At 42.6% G+C, this 26,663-nt stretch overlaps 1 protein-coding gene across 2 annotated transcripts in view; it reads right to left on the reverse strand.

Annotated features, from left to right (window-relative positions):
- The window catches only part of LOC122934737 (oocyte zinc finger protein XlCOF22-like), a 676,648-nt gene that overhangs the window by 604,247 nt on the left and 45,738 nt on the right, over positions 1-26,663 (reverse strand). Inside the window, exons 6-7 of one of the 2 annotated variants that reach the window (XM_044290409.1) lie at positions 20,081-20,138; positions 16,426-18,913 (exon numbers count right to left, since the gene is read on the reverse strand). The exons of the other annotated variant lie outside the window; for it this stretch is intronic. Coding sequence (XP_044146344.1) covers positions 17,406-18,913; positions 20,081-20,138 — 1,566 coding nt within the window. The 3' untranslated portion in view covers positions 16,426-17,405. Of the gene's footprint in view, positions 1-16,425; positions 18,914-20,080; positions 20,139-26,663 lie in introns of those variants that run through there. 2 annotated transcript variants of the gene reach the window in all.

Below are 26,663 nucleotides of genomic sequence, written 5' to 3' on the forward strand. Positions count from 1 at the left end.
AATATCTGACAATGGACTGTTGCATTGGTGGCTGACGTGAAGCCTGATTCTCTGCTATGATATGAAGACTGATTCTCTGCTGACATGAAGCCAGATTGTCTGTTACGGGACCTCTCTGCTCTGCCTGTGTGCTAGGCCTAAATATATGCCAATGGACTGTTGCAGTGGTGGGTGACGTGAAGCCTCATTCTCTGCTATGACATGCAGACTAATTCTCTGCTGACATGAAGACAGATTCTCTGTTACGGGACCTCCCTCCTCTGCCTGGGTGCTGGGCCTAAATATATGCCAATGGACTGTTGCAGTGGTGGCTGACGTGAAGCCTCATTCTCTGCTATGACATGCAGACTAATTCTCTGCTGACATGAAGACAGATTCTCTGTTACGGGACCTCTCTCCTCTGCCTGTGTGTGTGCTGGGCCTAAATATATGCCAATGGACTGTTGCAGTGGTGGCTGACGTGAAGCCTCATTCTCTGCTATGACATGCAGACTGATTCTCTGCTGACATGAAGCCAGATTGTCTGTTACGGGACCTCTCTCCTCTGCCTGTGTGTGTGCTGGGCCTAAATATATGCCAATGGACTGTTGCAGTGGTGGCTGACGTGAAGCCTCATTCTCTGCTATGACATGCAGACTAATTCTCTGCTGACATGAAGACAGATTCTCTGTTACGGGACCTCCCTCCTCTGCCTGGGTGCTGGGCCTAAATATATGCCAATGGACTGTTGCAGTGGTGGCTGACGTGAAGCCTGATTCTCTGCTATGACATGCAGACTGATTCTCTGCTGACATGAAGACAGATTCTCTGTTACGGGACCTCCCTCCTCTGCCTGGGTGCTGGGCCTAAATATATGCCAATGGACTGTTGCAGTGGTGGCTGACGTGAAGCCTCATTCTCTGCTATGACATGCAGACTAATTCTCTGCTGACATGAAGACAGATTCTCTGTTACGGGACCTCTCTCCTCTGCCTGTGTGTGTGCTGGGCCTAAATATATGCCAATGGACTGTTGCAGTGGTGGCTGACGTGAAGCCTCATTCTCTGCTATGACATGCAGACTGATTCTCTGCTGACATGAAGCCAGATTCTCTGTTACGGGACCTCTCTCCTCTGCCTGTGTGTGTGCTGGGCCTAAATATATGCCAATGGACTGTTGCAGTGGTGGCTGACGTGAAGCCTCATTCTCTGCTATGACATGCAGACTAATTCTCTGCTGACATGAAGACAGATTCTCTGTTACGGGACCTCCCTCCTCTGCCTGGGTGCTGGGCCTAAATATATGCCAATGGACTGTTGCAGTGGTGGCTGACGTGAAGCCTGATTCTCTGCTATGACATGCAGACTGATTCTCTGCTGACATGAAGACAGATTCTCTGTTACGGGACCTCCCTCCTCTGCCTGGGTGCTGGGCCTAAATATATGCCAATGGACTGTTGCAGTGGTGGCTGACGTGAAGCCTCATTCTCTGCTATGACATGCAGACTAATTCTCTGCTGACATGAAGACAGATTCTCTGTTACGGGACCTCTCTCCTCTGCCTGGGTGCTGGGTAGTGTTGAGCGCGAATATTCGAAAAGCAAATTTTTTTCGCGAATATCGCAACTTCGCGATTTCGCGAATATTTCGAATATAGTGCTATATATTCGTAAAAACGAATATTCGTTTTTTGTTTTTTTCCCCCCCCCCACAAAATTACAGTACACATATAATTGATTGTTTCCCAAAGGTCCAACAGCTCAGATCTTACTCACATTGCCTAGAAAGTGATTGAGGCGCGAATCTTCGTAAGGCGATTTTATTAGCGCACATGCGAATATCGGCACGTCCCAGAACAGAGGCAAAGGGCTTTGCATTCATACATTAGTGAATTGAGTTGCGAATCTTCGTAAGGCGATTTTATTAGCGCACATGCGAATATCTACACTTGTCCCAGAACAGAGGCAAAGGGCTTTGCATTCATACATTAGTGATTGAATTGAGCTGCGAATCTTCGTAAGGCGATTTTATTAACGCAAATGCAAATATCTACACTTGTCCCCAGAACAGAGAGGCAAAGGCCTGTGCATTCATATAGTATAGCACCATATTCGCGAATACGTAGAACTTCGTAAAATTCGATTTACGAATATTCGTATTTTTTATTTTACTTTCCACCTTACAGATTACATTGATCTGTACTCTGTCAACTACTGTCATCACCCCCCACTGTATCTCGATTGATTCCCAAAAGTCTCACATTCCCTAGAAAGTGATTGAGGTGCGAATCTTCGTAAGGCGATTTTATTAGCGCACATGCGAATATCTACACTTGTCCCAGAACAGAGGCAAAGGGCATTGCATTCATACATTAGTGATTGAATTGAGTTGCGAATCTTCGTAAGGCGATTTCATTAGCGCACATGTGAATTTTGCATAGCATATGTATTATGCGATGCGAAAATTCGAATTATCGCATATGCGAAATAATAACGAATTTGAATAATCGCGAATATTTTACGAATATTCTTTCGAATATTCACAAAATTTCGCGAATTCGAATATGGGACATGCCGCTCAACACTAGTGCTGGGCCTAAATTTATGACAATGGACTGTTGCAGTGGTGGGTGACGTGAAGCCTGATTCTCTGCTATGACATGCAGACTGATTCTCTGCTGACATGAAGCCAGATTCTCTGTTACGGGACCTCTCTCCTCTGCCTGTGTGTGTGCTGGGCCTAAATATATGCCAATGGACTGTTGCAGTGGTGGCTGACGTGAAGCCTCATTCTCTGCTATGACATGCAGACTGATTCTCTGCTGACATGAAGCCAGATTCTCTGTTACGGGACCTCTCTCCTCTGCCTGTGTGTGTGCTGGGCCTAAATATATGCCAATGGACTGTTGCAGTGGTGGCTGACGTGAAGCCTCATTCTCTGCTATGACATGCAGACTGATTCTCTGCTGACATGAAGACAGATTCTCTGTTACGGGACCTCCCTCCTCTGCCTGGGTGCTGGGCCTAAATATATGCCAATGGACTGTTGCAGTGGTGGCTGACGTGAAGCCTCATTCTCTGCTATGACATGCAGACTAATTCTCTGCTGACATGAAGACAGATTCTCTGTTACGGGACCTCCCTCCTCTGCCTGGGTGCTGGGCCTAAATATATGCCAATGGACTGTTGCAGTGGTGGCTGACGTGAAGCCTCATTCTCTGCTATGACATGCAGACTAATTCTCTGCTGACATGAAGACAGATTCTCTGTTACGGGACCTCTCTCCTCTGCCTGGGTGCCGGGGCCTAAATATCTGAGAATGGACTGTTCCAGTGGTGGGTGACGGGAAGCCAGATTCTCTGCTATGGAACCTCTCTCCAATTGATTTTGGTTAATTTTTATTTATTTAATTTTTATTTTAATTCATTTCCCTATCCACATTTGTTTGCAGGGGATTTACCTACATGTTGCTGCCTTTTGCAGCCCTCTAGCTCTTTCCTGGGCTGTTTTACAGCCTTTTTAGTGCCGAAAAGTTCGGGTCCCCATTGACTTCAATGGGGTTCGGGTTCGGGACGAAGTTCGGATCGGGTTCGGATCCCGAACCCGAACATTTCCGGGATGTTCGGCCGAACTTCTCGAACCCGAACATCCAGGTGTTCGCTCAACTCTACCGGAGATGAGTCCAGCGGAAAGGAGCCCAGCACCGCCCCGCGTCCTCCGAATCTCCTCCTTGCTGGCTGACGTCACAGAGCTGGAGCGCCGAAATCTCGCGATGCGCGAGCTAGCGCATGCGTAGTTCGTTCCCTGTGCTGATGCCAGCACAGGGAATGAACATGATGCCGACACTGCGCATGCGCTAGCTCGCGCATCGCGAGATTTCGGCGCTCCAGCTCTGTGACATCAGCCAGCAAGGAGGAGATTCAGAGGACGCAGGGCGGTGGTTTGCCTCCTTTCCGCTGGACTCATCTCCGGATACAGGACTCATATCAGGTTCATTTGCATATTGATCAAAACTGTTTTTTAACACAATAAAAGCACACAGAGCTATGGGGACTGGGTACTGCAGATGTGCTAGCGGCCATCTAGCAGCCCATGTCCCCAGCATTATGCACAAAATCATGGTGACAGGTTCCCTTTAAACATATATGGTGATAACATGTTGCCCAAACTCCTCGACTTCTTCCAGCACAATTTCAGCCTGACTCCAGAATTAAATGAAGCTCGTCATCACAATATAGAATGGGCAAGTACACACTTCAAATGTTTTATGTACCTTTTTAGAAGTGACCATCTAGGACAGGTGTCAGGACTGTCTTCTTGGTCACACACAGGTTGAAAAATCATTCTGCAGGGTGGGCACTGGGCTGGGCACTACTTGGGCAGGCTGCTGGAGCTGGACTGGAGTCTGGAGAAGAATGATTTCAATTCTCCCTCCCTGCCTCTCTCTCTGATGTCACTTCCTGTGGACCTGACTTCCTTATCAGAGAGAAGGAGGGAGGGACTGGGAGGCAGGGGAGGAGCGAGGAGACCGGAGACTGATAGAACTGTGAGTGAGCCGCTGCGCTGCCTGGCATCACTGTAATGTAGACTAGAGGAGGGAGGGGAGGGAGCGCTGCGCTCAGCTGATCACCCGGCCGCCGCAGTGAGTGACAGGCTGACAGCTTAAATATGCGATCGGAATCGGATCATCGGAGTCTGACTCTCCGATGGACGTCCGTCCACACACACTGCAGTTTATTTTGAATGAATAATCCTGTGCACGGGTCTAAGAAAGGCTTGTACCCGGGCACAGGATTACAAACCCGGACTGTCCGGGTCAATCCCGGACGGGTGGCAACCCTAATCTACACTCTGTGAGCTGTAAGGACCTTCAGACGAGGTCACGATCCCAAACTCACAGTAACACACAATGCACCCCCATTTATCACATTGATGTAACGGAACACTGGCTTAGTTGAACAAAGCAACCAATCAGATTCCACCTTTCATTTTCCAAAGAAGCTCTCCAATCTGACAGGTGGAATGTGATTGGTTGCTAGGGGCAACTAAACCAGTTTTCCTTCACTCCAATTTGACAAACCTCCCCCAATGATTATTCTTAGTAATTAGTATCTGTTCTTAGGGGGGCAGTCGCCTAGCGCCAGCTGTTGGGTATAGGCGGCTGCCTCTCTCTGCCGTCGGGAAAGAGCGAGATCTCTGGGAAGTCTCACAGAGTGAGTTCTTCCCTCAGAGTTTTTCTGGCGGAGACATGAATGGATTGTAGCACCGTCCTTTCCCTCTGAGGACGTCTCCGCGGCGCATAAAAGGGCCCCAGACAGATCAGGGAGATATTCCCTCATCTCCTCCCATTTCAGGCCGGCACTCGCTTGGTAGCAGCGTCCATTGTCTATGGAGACGTCTCCACAGATAACATGAAAGGGCCCAGACACGTTAGGGGAGATATCTCTTCACCATATTGGTCTAGGGTTGTCACCCGACCGCTATCTCACTGGCAAGGCCGGTATTTTAGTGGTCCTGCAGGTGCCGGTAATTTTCTTCTGCCGTTTTTTTCCTACAAGGACTGTACTAATGAGCGCTTTCATTGCGGAGCGCTCATTAGTGCAGCCTTTACCTACCCCCAGGGCCGGTTTTAGACAAAATATGTGTGACGGACTGAACCGTCACTGGGGTTGCTGGAGAAGCCTGAGGGCCAGCCTCCTTCCTATGGACTATGGACTCAGAACTATGGAGACCCCCTCAGACCTTTTGGGGTTACAAGGAACTATAAACCCTGATTTATGTGTGGAATTTATATGCCACATATTTCCTATTGCCCATTAAGGGACCCATGATGTACCGGTACGGCATGGATCCCGAGTCCTTAAGGACTCATGACGTACCGGCACGTCATGAGTTTAAAGTGAGATTGCGGCGCCCCAGGGGTTAATCCGCACAGGATGCCGGCTGAAATCATTCAGCCGGCATCCTGTCACAACGCTGGGGGGGTCATATGACCCCCCCCCCGTATCGGCGATCGCAGCAAACCGCATGTCAATTAAGACCTGCGGTTTGTTGCGATTTCTGCAGTTTCTGATCGCCGCGGTCCCTGACCGCGGCGATCAGAAACTTTAGTGTGCCGAAAATATATATTTATCACCCCCCCTGCACCTCTGAATGATTTTAGCCCGGTGGGGGGTGCAGGGGGAGTTGCGGGCGGTGTGGGAGGCGGGCGGTGCGGCAGGCGGGATCGCGATCCCCCGCCCGCCTCCCGCCAAATAATCGTTGGTGTAAAGTGGTTATACCAGAGTGTCAGCACATTGCTGACACTCTGGTATAAACGGCTGACATCTGTGAATGGATGTCAGCAGTAAGATGTGGCTCCCTCCCTCTCCCATCGGGGGGCTGCTGTGCCTTTGCAGCCCCCCGACAGGATGGGGTGACAGAGGGAGGGAGCCCCAGTCCTTACCCTTCCCCGTCTGCTAAGTTGTGGCCGCAGACGGGGAAGGTTCCCATGGCAACAGGACGCCTTCTCAGGCGTCCTGCTGTCCATGGTGCTGAACAGATCTGTGCTAAAGGCATAGATCTGTTCAGACAAAGTGTAAGTAAAATACAGTACAGTACAATATATATTGTACTGTACTGTATTATATAGAAATCAGACCCACTGGATCTTCAAGAACCAAGTGGGTCTGGATTAAAAAAAAGTGAAAAAAAGTAAAACTAAAAAACACATTTATCACTGATTAAAAAAAAAATAATAATTTAATTCCCTACACATGGTTGGTATCGCCGCGTCCGTAACGACCTGATCTATAAAACGGTCATGTTACTTTCCCCGCACGGTGAACGTCATAAAAATAAAAAAATAAAAAATATGAGAAAATTTTAATTTTGCCAAACTTACTTCCCAAAAAAGGTAATAAAAGTGATGAAAAAAGTCGCATGTACGCCAAAATAGTGCCAATCAAACCGTCATCTCATCCCGCAAAAAATGAGACCCATCCCAAGATAATTGCCCAAAAACTGAAAAAACTATGGCTCTTAGACTATGGAAACACTAAAACATGATTTTTTTTGTTTCAAAAATGAAATCATTGTGTAAAACTTACATAAAATAAAAAAAGTATACCTATTAGGTATCGCCGTGTCCGTATCAACCGGATCTATAAATATATCACATGAGTTAACCCCTCAGATGACCACCGTAAAAAAATAAAAAATAAAAATTAAAACGGTTTAAAAAAAGCAATTTTTTGTCATCTTACGTCACAAAAAGTGCAATAGCAAGCGATCAAAAAGTCATATGCACCCCAAAATAGTGCCAATAAAACAGCCATCTCATCCTTCAAAAAATGAGACCCTACTTAAGATAGTCGCCCAAAAACTGAAAAAACTATGGCTCTTAGGCTATAGAGACACTAAAACTTTTTTTGTTTTAAAAATGAATTCATTGTGTAAAACTTACATAAATAAAAAAAATTGTATACATATTAGGTATCGCTGCGTCCGTGACAACCTGCTCTATAAAATTACCACATGATCTAAACTTTCAGAAGAATGCTGTAAATAACAAAAAAAAAATCTAACCTTTCAGATGAATGTTGTAAATAACAAAAAAAGTGCCAAAAAAGCTATTTCTTGTTACCTTGCGGCACAAAAAGTGTAATATAGAGCAACCAAAAATCATATGTACCCTAAACTAGTACCAACAATACTGCCACCTTATCCTGTAGTTTCCAAAATGGGGTCACTTTTTTGGAGTTTCTACTCTAGGGGTTCATCAGGGGGGCTTCAAATGGGACATGGTGTCAAAAAAAACAGTCCAGCAAAATCTGCCTTCCAAAAACCTTATGGCATTCCTTTCCTTCTGCGCCCTGCCGTGTGCCCGTACAGCAGTTTACGACCACATATGAGGTGTTTCTGTAAACTACAGAATCAGGGCCATAAATATTAAGTTTTGTTTAGCTGTTAACCCTTGCTTTGTTACTTAAAAATAAATATTAAAATGGAAAATCTGCCAAAAAAGTGAAATTTTGAAATTGTATCTCTATTTTCCATTAAATCTTGTGCAACACCTAAAGGGTTAACAAAGTTTGTAAAATCAGTTTTGAATACCTTGAGGGGTGTAGTTTCTTAGATGGGGTCACTTTTATGGAGTTTCTACTCTAGGGGTGCATCAGGGGGGCTTCAAATGGGACATGGTGTAAATAAACCAGTCCAGCAAAATCTGCCTTCCAAAAACCAAATTGCGCACCTTTCACTCTACGCCCCGCTGTGTGGCCGTACAGTAGTTTACGGCCACATATGGGGTGTTTCTGTAAACGGCAGAGTCAGGGCAATAAATATACAGTCTTGTTTGGCTCTTAACTCTTGCTTTGTTAGTGGAAAAAATGGGTTAAAATGGAAAATTAGGCAAAAAATATTCAATTCTCAAATTTCATCCCCATTTGCCAATAACTCTTGTGCAACACCTAAAGGGTAAACGAAGTTTGTAAAATCAGTTTTGAATACCTTGAGGGGTGTAGTTTATAGAATGGGGTCATTTTTGGGTGGTTTCTATTATGTAAGCCTTGCAAAGTGACTTCAGAGCTGTAGTGGTCCCTAAAAATTGGGTTTTTGTAAATTTCAAGATTTGCTTCTAAACTTCTAAGCCTTGTAACATCCCCAAAAATAAAATATCATTCCCAAAATTATTCAAACATGAAGTAGACATATGGGGAATGTAAAGTCATCACAATTTTTAGGGGTATTACTATGTATTACAGAAGTAGAGAAACTGAAACTTTGAAATTTGCAAATTTTTCCCAATTTTTGATAAATTAGGTTTTTTTTTTTACTTCATTTTACCAGTCTCATGAAGTACAATATGTGACGAAAAAACTATCTCAGAATGGCCTGGATAAGTCAAAGCATTTTAAAGTTATCACCACTTAAAGTGACACTGGTCAGATTTGCAAAAAATGGCCTGGTCCTTAAGGTGAAATAGGGCTGTGTCCCTAAGGGGTTAAGTGGTTAATATTTCCATTTTTATATTTTCTCCAGTAGAAATTTCCTTAAGAAGCAGAAAATGAGCAAAATCTTCCTTCCATAGCAATTTTCGCCACATTACTAAATAAGTTTCATAATTGCATGAAATATTATTGAAACTGTTACTCTATGTAACAATGTTTGACTAAAATAATTATACTAAATGTAAGATATTAAAGATGTAACTTACTTTTGGGAAAGCAAGAAGCATGGTTGGGCTTGTGTGTAGCCATGGCGGTGAAAAGAATCTGGTCAGTTGATTGATAGGAACACATGATGACATTTGATGACATTTGTGTTGTCTAAGAATAGGTTAATGTTATGGGAAGACCAAAATTTTTAAAAATTCAAAGATCTTAAGTAAGGTATTGTTTATTTATGGTCTACAAATGAAGTATTTCAGGTTTATAAAGGAATTTTTTTTTATAATGCACATCACAAAATATACATATTGTACGTATGGGTTCTATTACATCATTTTATTAATTGAAGTTAATTGACTATATGAGCATGTGATGATGTAAGAGTGATGTGAGCAGCTGCTGTGTTATGTGAGTATGTATGAATGCTATTCTAAGACTGAGCATAAAATATGAGTTAGAAATGAATAAACAATTAGTTAAAAGATGGTCATATTATTTATAATGAATTGTCAGATATATTGTAGGATTATACAACATATTTCATTATTTGTGTTGACAATTATATATCTAACATTTACACTGGAAATGAGATAAAGGAAATGTGTCTAAATTGTGTTAAGAATATGAATAATAGTGAGGCCTTATAATAGTAATGCGACACATATGTCCAAGAAGACACTTGATCCTATTGTTACAGGTTAAATGTTCTATAACATTATAAGTTATATTAAGTTAAATATTTGATGATCCAGTATATAGAATGATAAAGATTCATAGGTACATTTTTCAAATTAGTTTACAAATGTAAACGGGCGGCTCACCTCCAATCCAAATGGATCAGGTGCTCACGTAAATGTTTACCCCAATAAACAAGCGCAAAGTAAATATATGTAGAAAACGGGCACTCAAGTCATAGGGAGTTGCATCAAAAAAGTTTATAGAAACATATCACCTTAACATTAAAATTAGCATTTAAAACATAACATTTAAAAACAAATTCTATAATTTTTTTAATATAAATCGATGTTGTAATCGACTCTTGAGACTAGTAGTAGAACAATAGCAATTGAGATGCTCAACAAAATCGATTATTGAAAGCATCGACTATTTGAAGAAAACCACAGGGAATGAAAGGGAAAAAAAAAAAAAAATTATAAAAAAAGTCTTCCAGATGTTGTTCCCAATGTTAGCATATAAAGCCGCTTATATTTTCTTTGTTAAGATGTATAACCACTTGTAGCTAGGTATTAGCAAGTGAACGAACATATGGACTGAAATAAACAGTCTCTTTACCGTGTCTTCACCACTTCCTAGTGGTTTTTATTCAGCAAGATAGACCGCACGCTTAATCATCGAGTTTCTTTTTCCACTAGTTCGATATAGATGTAGGCTTAAGTAGTGTGTTAAGATTCAAACAGAACTTTCGAGTAGTGATCCTGTTTTTTCGGATGGTGATCACGTACCTGGTGGTGTCTCACGTGGCTTCTATACGTCACCTCTTTATGGATTACAGCGCGCTGTTTCTTTCAGATTATCATCCGTAGTTACTGTAATCGAATTGCAATACGAGTTTCGAGGTTTACACATCTCTTCTTCAGTGGCTGAAAGATACAGGATAAACTTTTTTGATGCAACTCCCTATGACTTGAGTGCCCGTTTTCTACATTAATTTACAAATGTTTCATGGCAATATTTTTATGGGATTTACTTTCTATAAGATTGTTTTATTTTGGTTTCCAAAAGTGTTTTTTTTTTTTTATACTGATAATTTATTATGGATACTACACACACATACACAACTATATCCTTATATGCAGAAATATATCCTCATATATAGGAACATATGATATACTTTATACATGATGGTAATATATTGGTCTTAGTGTGAGTGAATATTGTGTGTATATATACCGTATTTTTCGCCCCATAAGACGCACTTTTTGCCCCCAAAAATGGGGGGAAAGTGCCCCTGCCTCTTATAGGGCGAATGCTGGCAATTTACATTGCAGTCTGCGATGCATTAGTGAGGAAGGTCTGTAGTAGGCGGGGAGAGCGGCGGGGCCGTGCAGGCACTGTACTCTGGCCCGCCGCTCAGTATGTACTGTATACGTAGCGTTAATCATATCTAAACTGTGCTCCCCCTGCTCCCCATGTGTACCGTACTTACCGGTACACGTCACGCTCCTGTAGTAAGCACTAGCAGCTAGCAGGCAGGCCGGGCTGCAGGCGGCCGTAACTCACTGAGGTCACGTGACTGCTCCGCCTACTTCATTCATAAAGTAGGCGGAGCAGGCACGTGACCTCCATGAGTTACGGCCGCCTGCAGCCCGGCCTGCCTCCTAGCTGCTAGTGCTTACTACAGGAGCGTGACGTGTACCGGTAAGTACGGTACACATGGGGAGCACAGTTTAGATATGATGATTAACACTATGTATACAGTACATACTGAGCGGCGGGGCCAGAGTACAGTGCCTGCACGGCCTTGCCGCTCTCCCCGCCTACTACAGACCCTCCATAAGGATCTGTGGATGGGATAATGATGGGGGGGTGTCTGTGGATGGCATTATGATGGGGGATTTGTGGATGGGACTGTTATGGGGGGATCTGTGGATGACACATATAGCAGCGTCATCCACAGATCCACTACCCCATAACTGTGCCATCCACAGATCCCCCCATCATAATGCCATCCACAGATCCCCCACCATCATAATGCCATCCACAGATCCCCCCCACCATAATGCCATTCACAGATCCCCCCACCATCATGCCATCCACAGACCCCCCCACCATCATAATGCCATCCACAGCTCCCCCCATAACAGTGCCATCCACAGATCCCCACATAACAGTGCCATCCACAAATCCCCCACCCCATAACAGTGCATCATCCACATATCCCCTATAATAGTGTCATGCACAGACCGCCATTAGTTCAACCCCACCAAAAGCACACCTTTTGGTTACATTTTTTTTCTTCTTATTTTCCTCCTCAAAAACAGGTGCGTCTAATGGGCTGGTGCGTCTTATAGGGCGAAAAATACATATATATATATAAGAACAGAGAATTTCACAGCACATCCAAATAGTAAAAAGTAAAAAAGCGACTTTATTCACCAGACACGCGACGTTTCGATCCGCTCAATGGGATCCCATTGAGCGGATCGAAACGTCGCGTGTCTGGTGAATAAAGTCGCTTTTTTACTTGTACTTTTTACTATTTGGATGTGCTGTGGAATTCTCTGTTCTTATACTTTTGGAGGTGGATCGCCTCCCCAGCCGCTGGCACTCCGACCGTACCGTCCAGACAGCTGTGCTGCCCACACCCTTCTACCTGTGCTATATATATATATCCTCAAACTGAACATTTGTAAGGTTTTCAAGATTCCTACTTCATGGTAAAGCACTCATGTTTTGTTTATACAGGAGTGATGGTCACAGATGGTCAAGGCAGACTTATTTCTCTGAAGAGTTAAAGTCTAAGAATAATAGTCAAATTTAGTTAATTTGAGTTAATAAGTATTGGTATATGGAAGAAAGTATGCAAATACAAGGGTATACTGAAATATTATGGAGATATCTATTGTGAAATTGTATGAATCATCTAATCAGGATATGTGAGTATGACACAAATGAACTACATGATGATCATGGAGTTACTGTTATTGCTATTTGGGATATTGTATTCTAGAGAGGTTCCAAATATAAAAGGAGTTATTCCTGGATCAGTGATAGGAGTTGAAACTCATAAAAGGTAATTTAAATATAAAAGGTCAACTATATTGGAAAACATATCCAGCTATAAGGATTATGTTAATACATATTTGTTGCTTTTCTAAACAAAGGTTTATATTTACAGTTATATTATATTTGCAGTTTTAAAGAAGAATACAATTATATTTAATAGAGTAATATATCATATATCATGCAACATTTTTATTTTATTAAAAAAGGTAAAGATTTGGTTTTACTGTAGAAAGACATTTTGTGTGGTCAATTAAATTAATCAAGATAATTTTTATTTATAAAAATTCCACAAACATACACAAAGATATATGACTGAAGGAATACAAATAAAAAGATTACACTTACATAAAGGATTTTATATTAGGAAAATATTTTCAATAATATATTAACATCTATATTGTTAAAATATAATATGGTAATACATGAATGGTATGGTACACTGTGATAATATAGGTGAGCTAAAATCACCAACTTTGGTGTAGTAATAGGAAAGAAGAAGAGATCTTCAATCAAGACTAAAGTCAACAGGAAATGTAAAGTTGTCTACAGTGATATTCATGAAGTCTATAAACATAAAGACTGATGAGCACAGAGTCCCAGGAAAAGACTTGGAGATAAACAAATCTGTGTTATATTCTGGGAAAGGTGTGAAGATAAAGGGCACTGCAGAGTGACCCAAGACAAGGGTGAAGAGTACCTGAAGCACACCTGTCCATAAACAACTCCAGATGTAAAGTTCATAGAAAGAAAGTTCTGTCCACACAGAAAGGAGGTCTGTGACAGAAGGACTGGCATCCGAAATGGAGAATTGAGCTCAAAAGGAGAGCGAGTGCTAAAGAGCTTCAGTAAGTAATTTAGAGTTAGATTAGCTCGGGTTTTCAGAAGTGAGATATTTTAGAGCCTAAGTATGGCCTAGGGTGTTTATTTTTTTTCTAAAGAAAAAACTATTCCATTGGATTGCCATAAACACCTCTGTAAAGTTCAGGAATCTGCTACTTGTAATACTAAAGTTAAAAGCTTTGTTAAAGGACTACATTCATTTTACTTGATTGTGAGCAACCATGCTGAGAGCGTGACATTCTTCATATGAGGCTGAATGGACAGTTACTTAAAGTTCCTTTACTTTTTTGGCAGATTTTCCATTTTAGTCAATTTTTTCCAGTAACAAACCAAGGGTTAACAGCCAAAGCAAACTCAATATTTATGGCCCGGATTCTGTAGTTTACAGAAACACCCCATATGGGGCCATAAACTGCTGTATGGGCACATGGCAGGGCGCAGAAGGCAAGGACTGCCATATGGCTTTTGGAGGGCAGATTTCGCTGGAATAATTTTCAGGTCATGTCACATTTGAAGACTCCAAGAAGTGACCCCATTTTGGAAACTTCACCCCCAAGGAATTTTTCAAGGCATGTAGCGAGCACTTTGACCCAACAAGCGATTTATAGAATTTAGAAATATTTGGCTGTGAAAACAAAATTTTTTATTTTTTACAAGAAAATGTCTCTTTAGGACCACATTATTTATTTTCACAAGGGGTAACAAAGTAAACTACACCCACAATTTGTTACCCATTCTCTCCTGAATATGGCAACACTTAAAATGTGGCCGTAAACTGCTGTATGGGCACACTGTAAAGTTCAGTGTACTGATAAGCAACAGCTTATGTATTCGGTATCCTACAAAATTTATATATGTATATATATATATATACCGTTTTGGTGTCCGCCTCTCGGTGCGGAGCCAAACTGATCCGTCCTGACTTACAATGTAAATCAATGAGGAAGGATCCGTTTACATTGACACAAATATGGTGCAATTGTAAACGGATCTGTCCCCCATTGACTTTCAATTTAAAGGGCTTGTCCGGGATTGGGGACATGGGTCTACATGTACAATGGTCCCCTAAATATTACATTCATGCCTGTCCTTCCCTTACCAGACATTTCTGATGGCCCTTTTTCACTTCACAAATTTTCAGCCGGAAGTGCAGTTTCTATCACAGTCAGTGACGTACCGGGTCCCTTTCTGCATAGCGAAGCCTCTCCTTCCGCTTCACAAGGAGCCCGGTGACGTAACAGTCAGCCTCTAATTATTCCAAGCGCATGGAGGGGAGGTAACTATGCGTCAACAGAAGCGCGAAGCCACGCCCATCTCAGCGCTAAGCCACGCCCCTCGCCGAGCAGGGCGCATTCTTAGTAAGGAAGGAGGCGTTTAGCTGCGCTGGGACCCAGAAAGCATTGAGGCAGGAAGTTACCGCACACATAAACAGAAAGGTAAACAATCAGTGGGGGACTGTAGGAGCCCTGCTGAAGTGTAAAAATACCTAAAAACATCTGGGGGGACCTTTAAACCGCTATTAATAGTGATTTAACTAGTTTTTAAAAAAAATCTTGATCCCGGACAACCCCTTTAAGTCAGGATGGATCCGTTTGACTTTCACTTAGACTTAGATTTTTTTTTTTTTACTAAGTTATGCAGACGGATCCGTACTGAACGGATACCAGCGTTTGCATTATAGGTGCGGATCAGTCTGTGCAGATACCAGACGAATCCGCACCTAACGCAGGTATGAAGGTAGCCTTACCCTAAAACTAGAGCTTTAACCCTAATAACTACCTAACTAACCCTACTGAATTCCCAAAAATCTTTCTGACAGGTTACTGACAGTATGGATGACAGGGACTGGGGGGTTTATTGAAGTGTATTTGTGTGTGCTGATGTACTGTCACTATTGGCAGACAGAACACAGTGACAGGTACAGGGGACAAATGAGGGGTGATGAGGGGCACAGGGGACAGATGAGGGGTGATGAGGGCACAGGTGACAGATGAGGGGTGATGAGGGGCACAGGGGACAAATGAGGGGTGATGAGGGGCACAGGGGACAAATGAGGGGTGATGAGGGGCACAGGGGACAAATGAGGGGGTGATGAAGGGCACAGGGGACAAATGAGGGGTGATGAAGGGCACAGGGGACAGATGAGGGGTGATGAGGGGCACAGGGGACAAATGGGGGTGATGAGGGGCACAGGGGACAAATGAGGGGGTGATGAGGGGCACAGGGGACAAATGAGGGGTGATGAGGGGGCAACAGGGGACAAATGAGAGGTGATGAGGGGCACAGGGGACAAATGATGGGTGATGAGGGGCACAGGGGACAGATGAGGGGTGATGAGGGGCACAGGGGACAAATGAGGGGTGATGAGGGGCACAGGGGACAAATGAGGGGTGATGAGGGGCACAGGGGACAAATGAGAGGTGATGAGGGGCACAGGGGACAAATGATGGGTGATGAGGGGCACAGGGGACAAATGAGGGTGATGAGGGGCACAGGGGACAAATGAGGGGTGATGAGGGGCACAGGGGACAAATGAGGGGTGATGAGGGGCACAGGGGACAAATGAGGGTGATGAGGGGCACAGGGGACAAATGAGGGGTGATGAGGGGCACGGGACAAATGAGAGGTGATGAGGGGCACAGGGGACAAATGAGAGGTGATGAGGGGCACAGGGGACAAATGAGGGGCACTTTTGGAGTGTTTTTTTTTTTTCATGGGTCTATTTCACTCTGGCTCCGATCACTTCTCACTGAAATGAGAGGATCAAGGCTGAGAGATAGCGTTCTGTACATAACTCATTGTGAATGGTCCACTGTCAGGAACAAACCAATTACAATTAAATATGTACAAAAAGCTATTTCTCATCTGCAATCCTCTCATTTCAGTTAGAGCCGGATGCCAGAAGAGGAGGAGATGTGTGCGGGCATGCGCACAGGGGACAAATGAGGGGTGATGAGGGGCACAGGGGACAAATGAGGGGTGATAAGGGGCACAGGGGATAAATGAGGGGTGATAAGGGGCACAGGGGACAAATGAGAGCTGATGAGGGACACCTCCAGAGCACACTCTACATACCGGCAGTCACAGATCCCTTGAGAAAGGTCGACACGACCAAAACGTTGGGTGTACTGCTTTATTAATTATGATGCTTGCATGATTACTCTGGATGGGACAAAAAAGCTGATGTATGAACTATTATGAATTAAAAAACCATTAATTATGGAAATTATAATGGTGTGCCGTGGATTTCCTATGTGAATCAATTGACTTTGTCCTTCACGAGCACCCAACATCTAGGGTGTGCAGGTCCCATACCTTCTCCCTTACATTAGTAAAGACACGCTTGTATCTATGGTATAAATGACTGACAGGGACAGACGAGGGGTGATCTTCTTACACTCACTCTCAAGTCCGTTGGGGGTTGTTCTTTTCTGGCTAGAGAATATAAGACACATGGAGCCTTGAGAAGAGGATTCCTGACCTTCAACAATGATACTTCAAGGACTATCAACATTCACTCATAGACAATAGATTAAGACGTTTCCTAAACTATTTCTGTAAGTAATCAACTTCAACATAAATCGCATTATTCATTTTTTTGTATACAACTCTTGTTGAATCCTGGTGATGAGATCCTCCAGGTGTTCTTTACTCCAAATAAGCATACACTAGATTTGGAGAGGATTACCAAATCAGGTTGATATATTTTTCATACATAAATATTTTACATTTGGAGACATATTACAGTGAGTTCTCTGATGGTTAGTAAAATTATATTGCCTGTTAAAGCCTTTCCCACATTCAGGACATGAATATAGCTTCTCTCCTGTGTGAGTTCTCTGATGGGCAACAAGATTTGATTTCGAACTAAAGCATTTTCCACATTCAAGACATGAAAATGGCTTCTCTCCTGTGTGAGTTCTCTGATGGGCAACAAGATTTGATTTTGAACTAAAGCATTTTCTGCATTCAAGACATGAAAATGGCTTCTCTCCTGTATGAGATCTTTGATGCTTAGAAACATTAAATTTACTGTTAAAGCCTTTCCCACATTCAGGACATGAATACAGCTTCTGTCCTGTGTGAGTTCTCTGATGGGCAACAAGAGTTGATTTCTGACTAAAGCACTTTCCACATTCAATACATAAAAATGGCTTCTCCCCTGTATGAGTTCTCTGATGTCTAACAAGACACGTTTTCAGACTAAAAGATTTCCCACATTCTGGGCATGAATATGGCTTCTCCCCTGTGTGAGTTCTCTGATGCTGAATAAGAGTTGATTGATTGATAAAGCCTTTCCCACATTCAAGACATGAATATGGATTCTCCCTTGTGTGAGTTCTCTGATGGGCAACTAGAATTGATTTTCCACTAAAGCACTTTCCACAATCTAGACATGAAAATGACTTCTCCCCTGTGTGAGTTCTCTGATGTCCAATAAGATGTGATTTCTGACTAAAGCACTTTCCACATTCTGGGCATGAATATGGCTTCTCCCCTGTGTGTGTTCTCTGATGCAGAATAAAAGTTGATTGATTGATAAAGCCTTTCCCACATTCAAGACATGAATATGGATTGTCCCTTGTGTGAGTTCTCTGATGGGCAACTAGAATGGATTTCCCACTAAAGTATTTTCCACATTCCAGACATGAAAATGACTTTTCCCCTGTGTGAGTTCTCTGATGTCCAACAAGATGTGATTTCTGACTAAAGCACTTTCCACATTCAAGACATGAAAATGGCTTCTCCCCTGTGTGAGTTCTCTGATGCCGAATAAAAGTTGATTGATTAATAAAGCCTTTCCCACATTCAAGACATGAATATGGATTCTCCCTTTTGTGGGTTCTCTGATGTCTAACTAGAATGGATTTCCTGCTAAAAGATTTTCCACATGTCAAGCATGAAAATGACCCGTTATCTCTGCAATTGCTCTGATGCAAAAAAAGATTATATTTCTTTTTAAAAAGTTTCTCACTAGAATTTTTTTTCCCACATTTCTGTTGAGTTCTTCTTTTACCAATCAGTAATTGCTTAGATGAAGGTTTCTTGTGACCAGCGGTATCAGTGGATAGATCTCTGCTGTGAAGGACTGAGGGTACATTAGGAGTTATTGAATAATCTTGTGTAGTATTGTTATCTTCTGCTTCATGATGGGAAGATAAATGGAGATGTCCATAGGAGTCCCTCATCTCGTCTTCCACTGGAAAATGAAACAAAATTATATTATTTTTGCAGCTTTACTGAGACAATTGCAAGCCAGGAAATGTGATCACTACCATCTCCAATAACCTGTAGCATCCCCTGCATAAACACACTGATATAAATTTTCCCTACCACATATTGTTGAACGTGTCATTCTAAAACCACTGGTTGACTTGTTTCAGGATTGAGGGATCTCCTATCACTGGCAATTCCCTTTGCCCTTTTTGTCAGAAATAAGTGAGGCTCATCTATTCTCAGACCCAGGATTCCTTCAGGATGAAGATCTACCTCCTGTGATCTTGGCTGCCTGGCCCTCCTTGGCAACTTCCTTCTTAGCTATATCCCATCAGTCTAGAAGTCCTTTGGTCTCCTCGGATCTGCAAAACTGCCCTCTCCCCCACCTTCCCCTGCTACCCTGCTGGGCTTCCTATAACATCTCCTGTGATGCTGGCCTGTACTGAACGAAGACTAGTTTGGTAAAAGTACTTTACACATTTACTTTGTCTTGCAGAGCCTCCCTCTTGTCTAAGAGGTTCACCTATTTTAAATTGCCTTTGATCGGTCTTTAGATAACTGCTACCTTGTCCTTATCATTGATGGTCTTGTGATATGGAAACCAGTTTTTTTTTATTACACGTACTTTCATCTCAATTGGTTTGGTTTGATCTGTTTTTACCAGCTAGTTTGCAAGTGTCCTCCTTCCCTTATTTCTCTTATTAGATGCCTTCCCTTTTCCAGTTATTATTTCAATGGCTATTTACCTATATCTTTAGGACCAGGCCCTAATCTGACTGAATCTGCCTGTACTACTGATCTCCCCTGCAAGGTGGGAACCTGTCTGAGAGGGCATATGGACAACCGGAGCACTCTGACTCGAGAAGGACCCCATGGGTCCACATACTACAGGTTCTTTGGCCTATCGTATCATGTGACCTTCATTCTGATTCGGCATTTACCCTCTAATCATTTTTGTGTTTGTGACTGAATCTATTCACACTGTGTAACATTTTACCGGTGCCCATGAAGATCAAGGGATACTATGGCTATACATTATTAATATAAATTGTATAATTAATGATGATGAAGAGAAGGTTTCTCTTAACTTCCTATCAATTGATAAAGACATTTACAATGAAAAAAGATTTATGAACGATTTATGATTTACCATTCACAGACACTGAGATGGGTTTTTCAAATCCAATCGTCGTTTCACCAGAACTTTCCTGCAAGATGAAACACATGAGAAAAATATACCCCGCTGCTAGTTTTTCTTATGTCTAGGCGAAGATCAAACACTTCTACAAGACATGAATTCAGCTACTTTCAACCAGCTGTTTTGCTGGATCCGTCATGAATCAGCAAAGCAAAAACGCTTTTGTCATGATAATACAACTGTCTGCATCTGGACCCGGTTGTGTTATCTTTAAAATAGCCATGACGGATCCGTCAGGAACAACTTTGAAATTCAATGGGAGACAGATACGTTTTCTATTGTGTCCATTGACTTACATTGTGAGCCATGACGGATCCGTCTTGCTCTGCACCACATCGAAGACAGAAAAACACTACTTGCAGCATTATTCTGTCCGCAATGGGGATGCAACCAAACAGAACAGAATGCATTCTGGTGCATTCCGTTTCGTTCAGTTTTGACCGCATTGACAATGAATAGAGACAAAACTGAAGCATTTTCCCCCGCTATTGAGATCCTATGACGGATCTCAATAGCGGAAAGGGAAAGCGCAGAAGTGACAGTAGCCTTAGAGATGAGCTAATTTCTTGCAATTTGTTTTCGGTCTAATTTGAAGAAATCACTCCAAGAATTCGATTTTGCTCTAAATCGATTCTACCTCAATTACAAGTGCTCCAAGTGGCCTGAAATCTGGTATATCACACTCTAAGATCTCCTAGGACACATATTATTTCTCTTGTGTCTCTTTATTTAATGTTAAAGGGCTTAAAAGGGGGAGAGGAGAGAAGAAAATAATGTCAGAATGACACTGATCTGTATAGCTCTGGGTAAACGCATTATTGACAGTGTTAAGAAGCAGCCTGTTTAAAAAAACACTGTGCCCTCGCATGTGTTCTGCTTTTTAAAATTAAAAACATTACAATAATTGTCCCCTATTGGAGGCAGATGCCTGCCCAAAATTCTCCCTTTTTTGGAGCAGCAGTGCAATGAGAAACCTCACAAAAAAGGCAGGCAATGTGCAGCCATTTAGGGGTAGTAGTAATGGCACCAGGCGGAGCAGCAGCTGCAGTACAGTATGGAACACCATGAACAGGCAGGCAGTCGCATCACTGGGCTGATCATAAATACCCAGCAATGCCAGATCTATTCATTGTCATCTGCTGAAAATGTGTGAAAATCCTCAAGGATCCATGTGTCTGAATTATTTTGACAAAGCTAATGTTTTGCAAACGTGTAGGACAATTTTGCCTGCTTGGGTGGGAAAATTCCACCTGCCATGAGGAAAACCCTCCCTGAGATGACACAAGAGGCTGGAAAAGATTGTACTGTGATAGCAAACTTGGCCATTTCCAGCCACTGTTCCAATATGCCTTCCCAGACGTCCATAGGGTCAGGGAACAGGGTGTGTGCCAGAGAAAGGGCATCGTCCAGGTACAACTGAACCTAGCTGTTAAGACAGTGCATGTCTGTTTACTGCATCAAGTTGGGGCAGCAAATTCTGAAACTTGTTGCAGCAGAGACAGCGAGAGAGTGGTGACTTAAATTTTGGTGAAGGAATGGAACTGCACTGCAATTACCACAACTAAGTAGTATAGCAGCAACTGCACTGCCAGCAACTTCGCCACATGGGAGTTTAGTCTGAACACAAGCTAATTGCTGGTTTCGAATAGATTTCCCATGGCCGCACATTCTGTTATCGATGTCTCATGATGGAACAGAAGAAAAGGAGGAGGAGTATGAGCAGGAGAAGAAGAAGCGGATGATGATAAGGTCACTGTACTGCTTGTGGATGTGGCCTGGCTGTCACAAAGAAGACTGGGAGAAAGAGGACAGACTCAGTTCAGGGAGAGCACTGCTGCAGCCGGACACTTCCTCTGCCAGTCAGGGGAATGTCAGCTCCAGTAAGCAGGGGACCAGGAGAGCAGGGCAGGCCAGACAGGTGCTGGTAGTGGGAGACTCAATTATTAGGGGTACAGATAGGGTGATCTGTCACAAAGACCAGAATCGTCGAACGGTGTGTTGTCTTCCTGGTGCTCAAGTTCGACACATCGCGGATCGGGTTGACAGATTACTGGGAGGGGCTGGAGAAGATCCAGCAGTCATGGTCCATATCGGAACCAATGACAAAGTTAGAGGTAGGTGGAGCGTCCTTAAAAATTATTTTAGGGATTTAGGTCAAAAGCTTAGGGCAATGGCAGGCGAACCTGAAAAACCTTAAAGGTCATATTTTCAGCCACCAAATACTTACTAGAAGTGCACAAATAGTCCCACAACAATGGACAGTGACATACTAGAGGGGGATCAATGACAAAAATTCCCACAAAAAATATGTATTTTAATCATGGGCCATTTTTATGCGTCTTAAAGGGAAATTCTGGAAAATGTGCCCTGCTGGAGCCTATAAAAAATAATTTTAGGCCACGGGAGTACGGGAACAAAATCACTGCATATGTAGATATGATAGGGTAATTAAACAACAATATCACTGAAGCTAGTAAATGTACCCTTTAAAACGTCACTTTTATTAAATATAGATAAAATAGAACCCACAAAAATGTAGACAAACAAATAATAATAATAATAGATGATAGGATCACTAGGACCAATGACCCAATAGGACTCTACACGATAATTAGAGGCAGATACAAGAAAGGTTACCGCTATGCGGTTACTCACGGTACCGTTGATAAAAAATGGAGCAACCACTCACGATACCATGCATCTCAGGTGGAATAAATTGGAACAGGATTAGAATCTTAACACATTGTCGATATAGATTCCCACTTTATGAGACAAGGAGTCGATACCAGCCACAATAGGGCACCCCTTTAATGGGGTGACTCCCTTATGAATCTTTGGTAATATATAAAAAGTGGGTATCTTAGGTTTAGTGTTAAACATAAATTTCATTTCTTCATGAGATATAAGTTGGGCATCAAGGGCTGTGACCAAGATCCTTTCCAGTTTTAGTTGAAAAGCTGGGGTTGGATCCCGTTCAAGTTTGGTTTAAGAAGATAGATCTTTGAGTATATTATTACATATGTCGTAGTATTGTAGATGATTGAGGATAACGAGGTTACCCCCTTTGTCCGACAGCTTAATAATAATATTGTCATCACATTCAAGGGTCCTCAGGGCCTGAATTTCAAGTTTAGTTAGATTGGGTTCCACTTCGTTCCTGGGCTGGTGGGAGGACACCATTGTCTTTGTGGACGATCAGTGGTGGTCCCCTTACATCATCTTCTGGGGTTGCTTCATAGATGACATCTTTGTCCTATGGAGTGGCCCCAGAGAGGCTTTTGTTGAGTTCATGCTGGTCATTAACAATAATGACATTGGTATGCATTTTACTTATGAACTACATGATGACCATATATCTTTTCTCGATCTTGATATTAGGATCCAAGATGGTATCATTCTTACAGGAACTTATAGAAAGCCCACTGCTACCAACAGTCTCCTTTGGTGGGAGAGCCACCATCCAAATAGCCTAAAACGGGGCATACCGAAGGGACAATACCTTCGCCTAGGGCGTAATTGCTCTACTATGAATTAATTTCACCATCAAGCTAGAGACTTATGTGATAGGTTCACAGAAAGGGGATATCCTCAACAGGTCCTATCAGAGGCCTACAAACATGCTTCTTATAGGGACAGGTCAGAACTACTGGTTCCACATCCCACCCAGAAAAATGAAGGTCCTGATCCAGTTTTGAGAATTATAGGAACCTTCGATAATAAGAGTAGAAAGGTACGTGAGATTCTGAACAGGTATTGGGACATTATTAAATTGGATCCAGATCTTAGTGATATCCTCCCAGATCATCTGGCAGTGTCCTACAGAAAAGGTAGATCTCTAAGAGATCGCCTTATACACAGCCACTATGCTCCTCCTAAACAGCAGAAGGGGACTTGGCTGGCCACTAAGATCTGCGGCATGTTCAGATGTAGTGGTTGCAACGCTTGTCCATATATTGAGAAGACCAAGAAGTTCATGAGTGTGGTCACGCAGAAGATTTTTGATATCCGGGACTTTGCCAATTGTAAGACCTCAGGTGTTGTTTATCTGTGTACCTGCACCTGTCCACGTCAATATGTAGGTAAAACATCACGTGAATTACGAAGGAGAGTGGGGGAACACCTTAGTGACATCAGACATAAGAAAGATACCCCCATCTCACGACACGTACACGAGGTACACAATGGCAGTCCCGGATCTCTGAAATTCTGCGTGATTGAGAAGGTGCGCCCATCACCAAGAGGGGGCGACCTAGATAAAATCATTTTACAGAAAGACTTTCAGACTTAAATCCCTGAGTCCCTTGGGTCTCATTGAATCTATATCTTATACGTGCTTCTTGTGATTATTTGTACATTGGTGTGGCGTTTCAATATACATCCTTTGTGTGTTACTATTATATATATATATATATATATATATATATATATATCTTGTGGTCCTAATGGATTTATTTGATTCGTAATGATCTAATCTCCATTTAATACATATTTAATTGTGGTCAAGGAGAATTCTAGTATGTTAGGCATATATATTTTTGGCAGTCATCCTTTCTTAGCCTTAAATTCCCCTTCCATATATTTTCCAATTGACCTAATACCCACATACTAACAAGCCAATGTTTATTATTACCCTATTATGGCTTTTTCTATCTACTTACTCCTTAACTATATGTTGTCTCTGGACACTGCATTTGTTTCCTGGTTGCCATGACGCGGGGATGGAGTTACTGTGCTTGCCCCGCCTCTAAGAATGATTGTCAACCAGCGTCCGAGGTAACACGAGATCCGTGATTACGGACTTAAAGGCCTAGTCCCGCGCATGCGCTCTGTCTCCCGGGATTTCCTGAGAGAATCTCAGACTGCGTAGTGACATCATGCGTATGACGCGCTATGTGCACATGCGCAGTTTGAACAGTGGGAAGCGGATTCATCAGGTGAGTAGGTATTTAAACGGGTGGCAGCAACTTATGTGCGCTGCCAGCTATCACATTGGCCACTATCGCCTTAGCCACCGTGCTAGTTGTTACTGTCCTCCCCTGATGAACCTTCGCATCATAGCTGAGAAAACGCGTCGGGAGATTTGGTTACTGGGCCTCCCCTGGACTTTTATTCATATTGGGCATCCGTGCATGGCATATCCAGGCAGAGAGTCTAATTCTAGGGGCTACGTTTTTGAAAGGCCAGTTCTCCCTACCCAGGGGGTTCTGCCCTGCTTTAGGTAGGGATAATCTAGGCTGTTAGGGGTCAGTTATCCCATTGTCCAGCCTTATTTGGCCCTAAATTATCAGCTGCATTCATCGCTGCATCTCCATAACTGGGGTACCTTGTTTCATCATCTAAGAATATCCAGGATGAACTGCTGACCCTATTCTGGACTAATCCTGTTCCAATTTATTCCACCTGAGATGCATGGTATCGTAAGTGGTTGCTCCATTTTTTATCAACGGTACCGCGAGTAACCACATAGCGGTAACCTTTCTTGTATCTGCCACTAATTATCGTGTAGAGTCCTATTGGGTCATTGGTCCTAGTGATCCTATCATCTATTATTATTATTATTTGTTTGTCTACATTTTTGTGGGTTCTATTTTATCTATATTTAATAAAAGTGACGTTTTAAAGGGTACATTTACTAGCTTCAGTGATATTCACGGGAGTACGGGAACTAAAAATTAGGCATTCACCTGACATAAAAGAAATTCTGATTATGTGGCTCAAGGTACATTATGTAGTCACTGAAAAACAATTTTACTGTAGTCTACTGGAGTACAGGCCCCAAACATTAGGCATTTACCGTACAGAAAAGATCAAGTGATTATGTGGCTGGAGGTATATTAGACGGTCATTGGATATCAATTTTACTGCAGGCCAGTACAAATACATGTCAAATACATATGTTTAAAAGAATTAAAAATATAAAATTGAATTAAAAACATGGCTAACGAAATCCCCCCTCTTGAATAAACCCCAAATGATAATAGGTGAAATTCGATAACAAGTGGTCGTCACAGGTGTTGAATTCCTCCGAGGCCCCAACAATTAGGCATTCACCTTACAGAAAAGATCAAGTGATTATGTGGCTGGAGGTATATTAGACGGTCAATGGATATCAATTTAACTGCAGGTTAGTGGAGTACAGGCCCCAAACATTAGACATTTCACTGGACAGAAAAGAACTCGTGATTATGTGGCTGGAGGTACATTAGGCGGTCACCATTTAACAATTTTATTGTTGGCCAGTAAGATTATATGCACCAAAAATTATGCATTCATCGTACAGAAAAGATCAAGCGATTATGTGGCTGGAGGTATATTAGGCGGTCATTGGATAACAATTTTACTGTAGGCCATCGGAGTACTGGTCCTTGCCCTTTATGCTTTTTATACAGGGCTCCCTGTTCAAACACTGGAGCATGAAGGCCCCTATTTGCACTAAATTGGAAGCGGTGGAGCACCCTGGCTCCTGCTCATCGCCCAGGAGAATCTCGTCCTCGGTCTCCTCCCCCCATCTACGGACAACACCAGGGATCACTGA

Source organism: Bufo gargarizans, chromosome 4 (assembly GCF_014858855.1).
Source record: "Bufo gargarizans isolate SCDJY-AF-19 chromosome 4, ASM1485885v1, whole genome shotgun sequence".
NCBI lineage: Eukaryota > Metazoa > Chordata > Amphibia > Anura > Bufonidae > Bufo > Bufo gargarizans.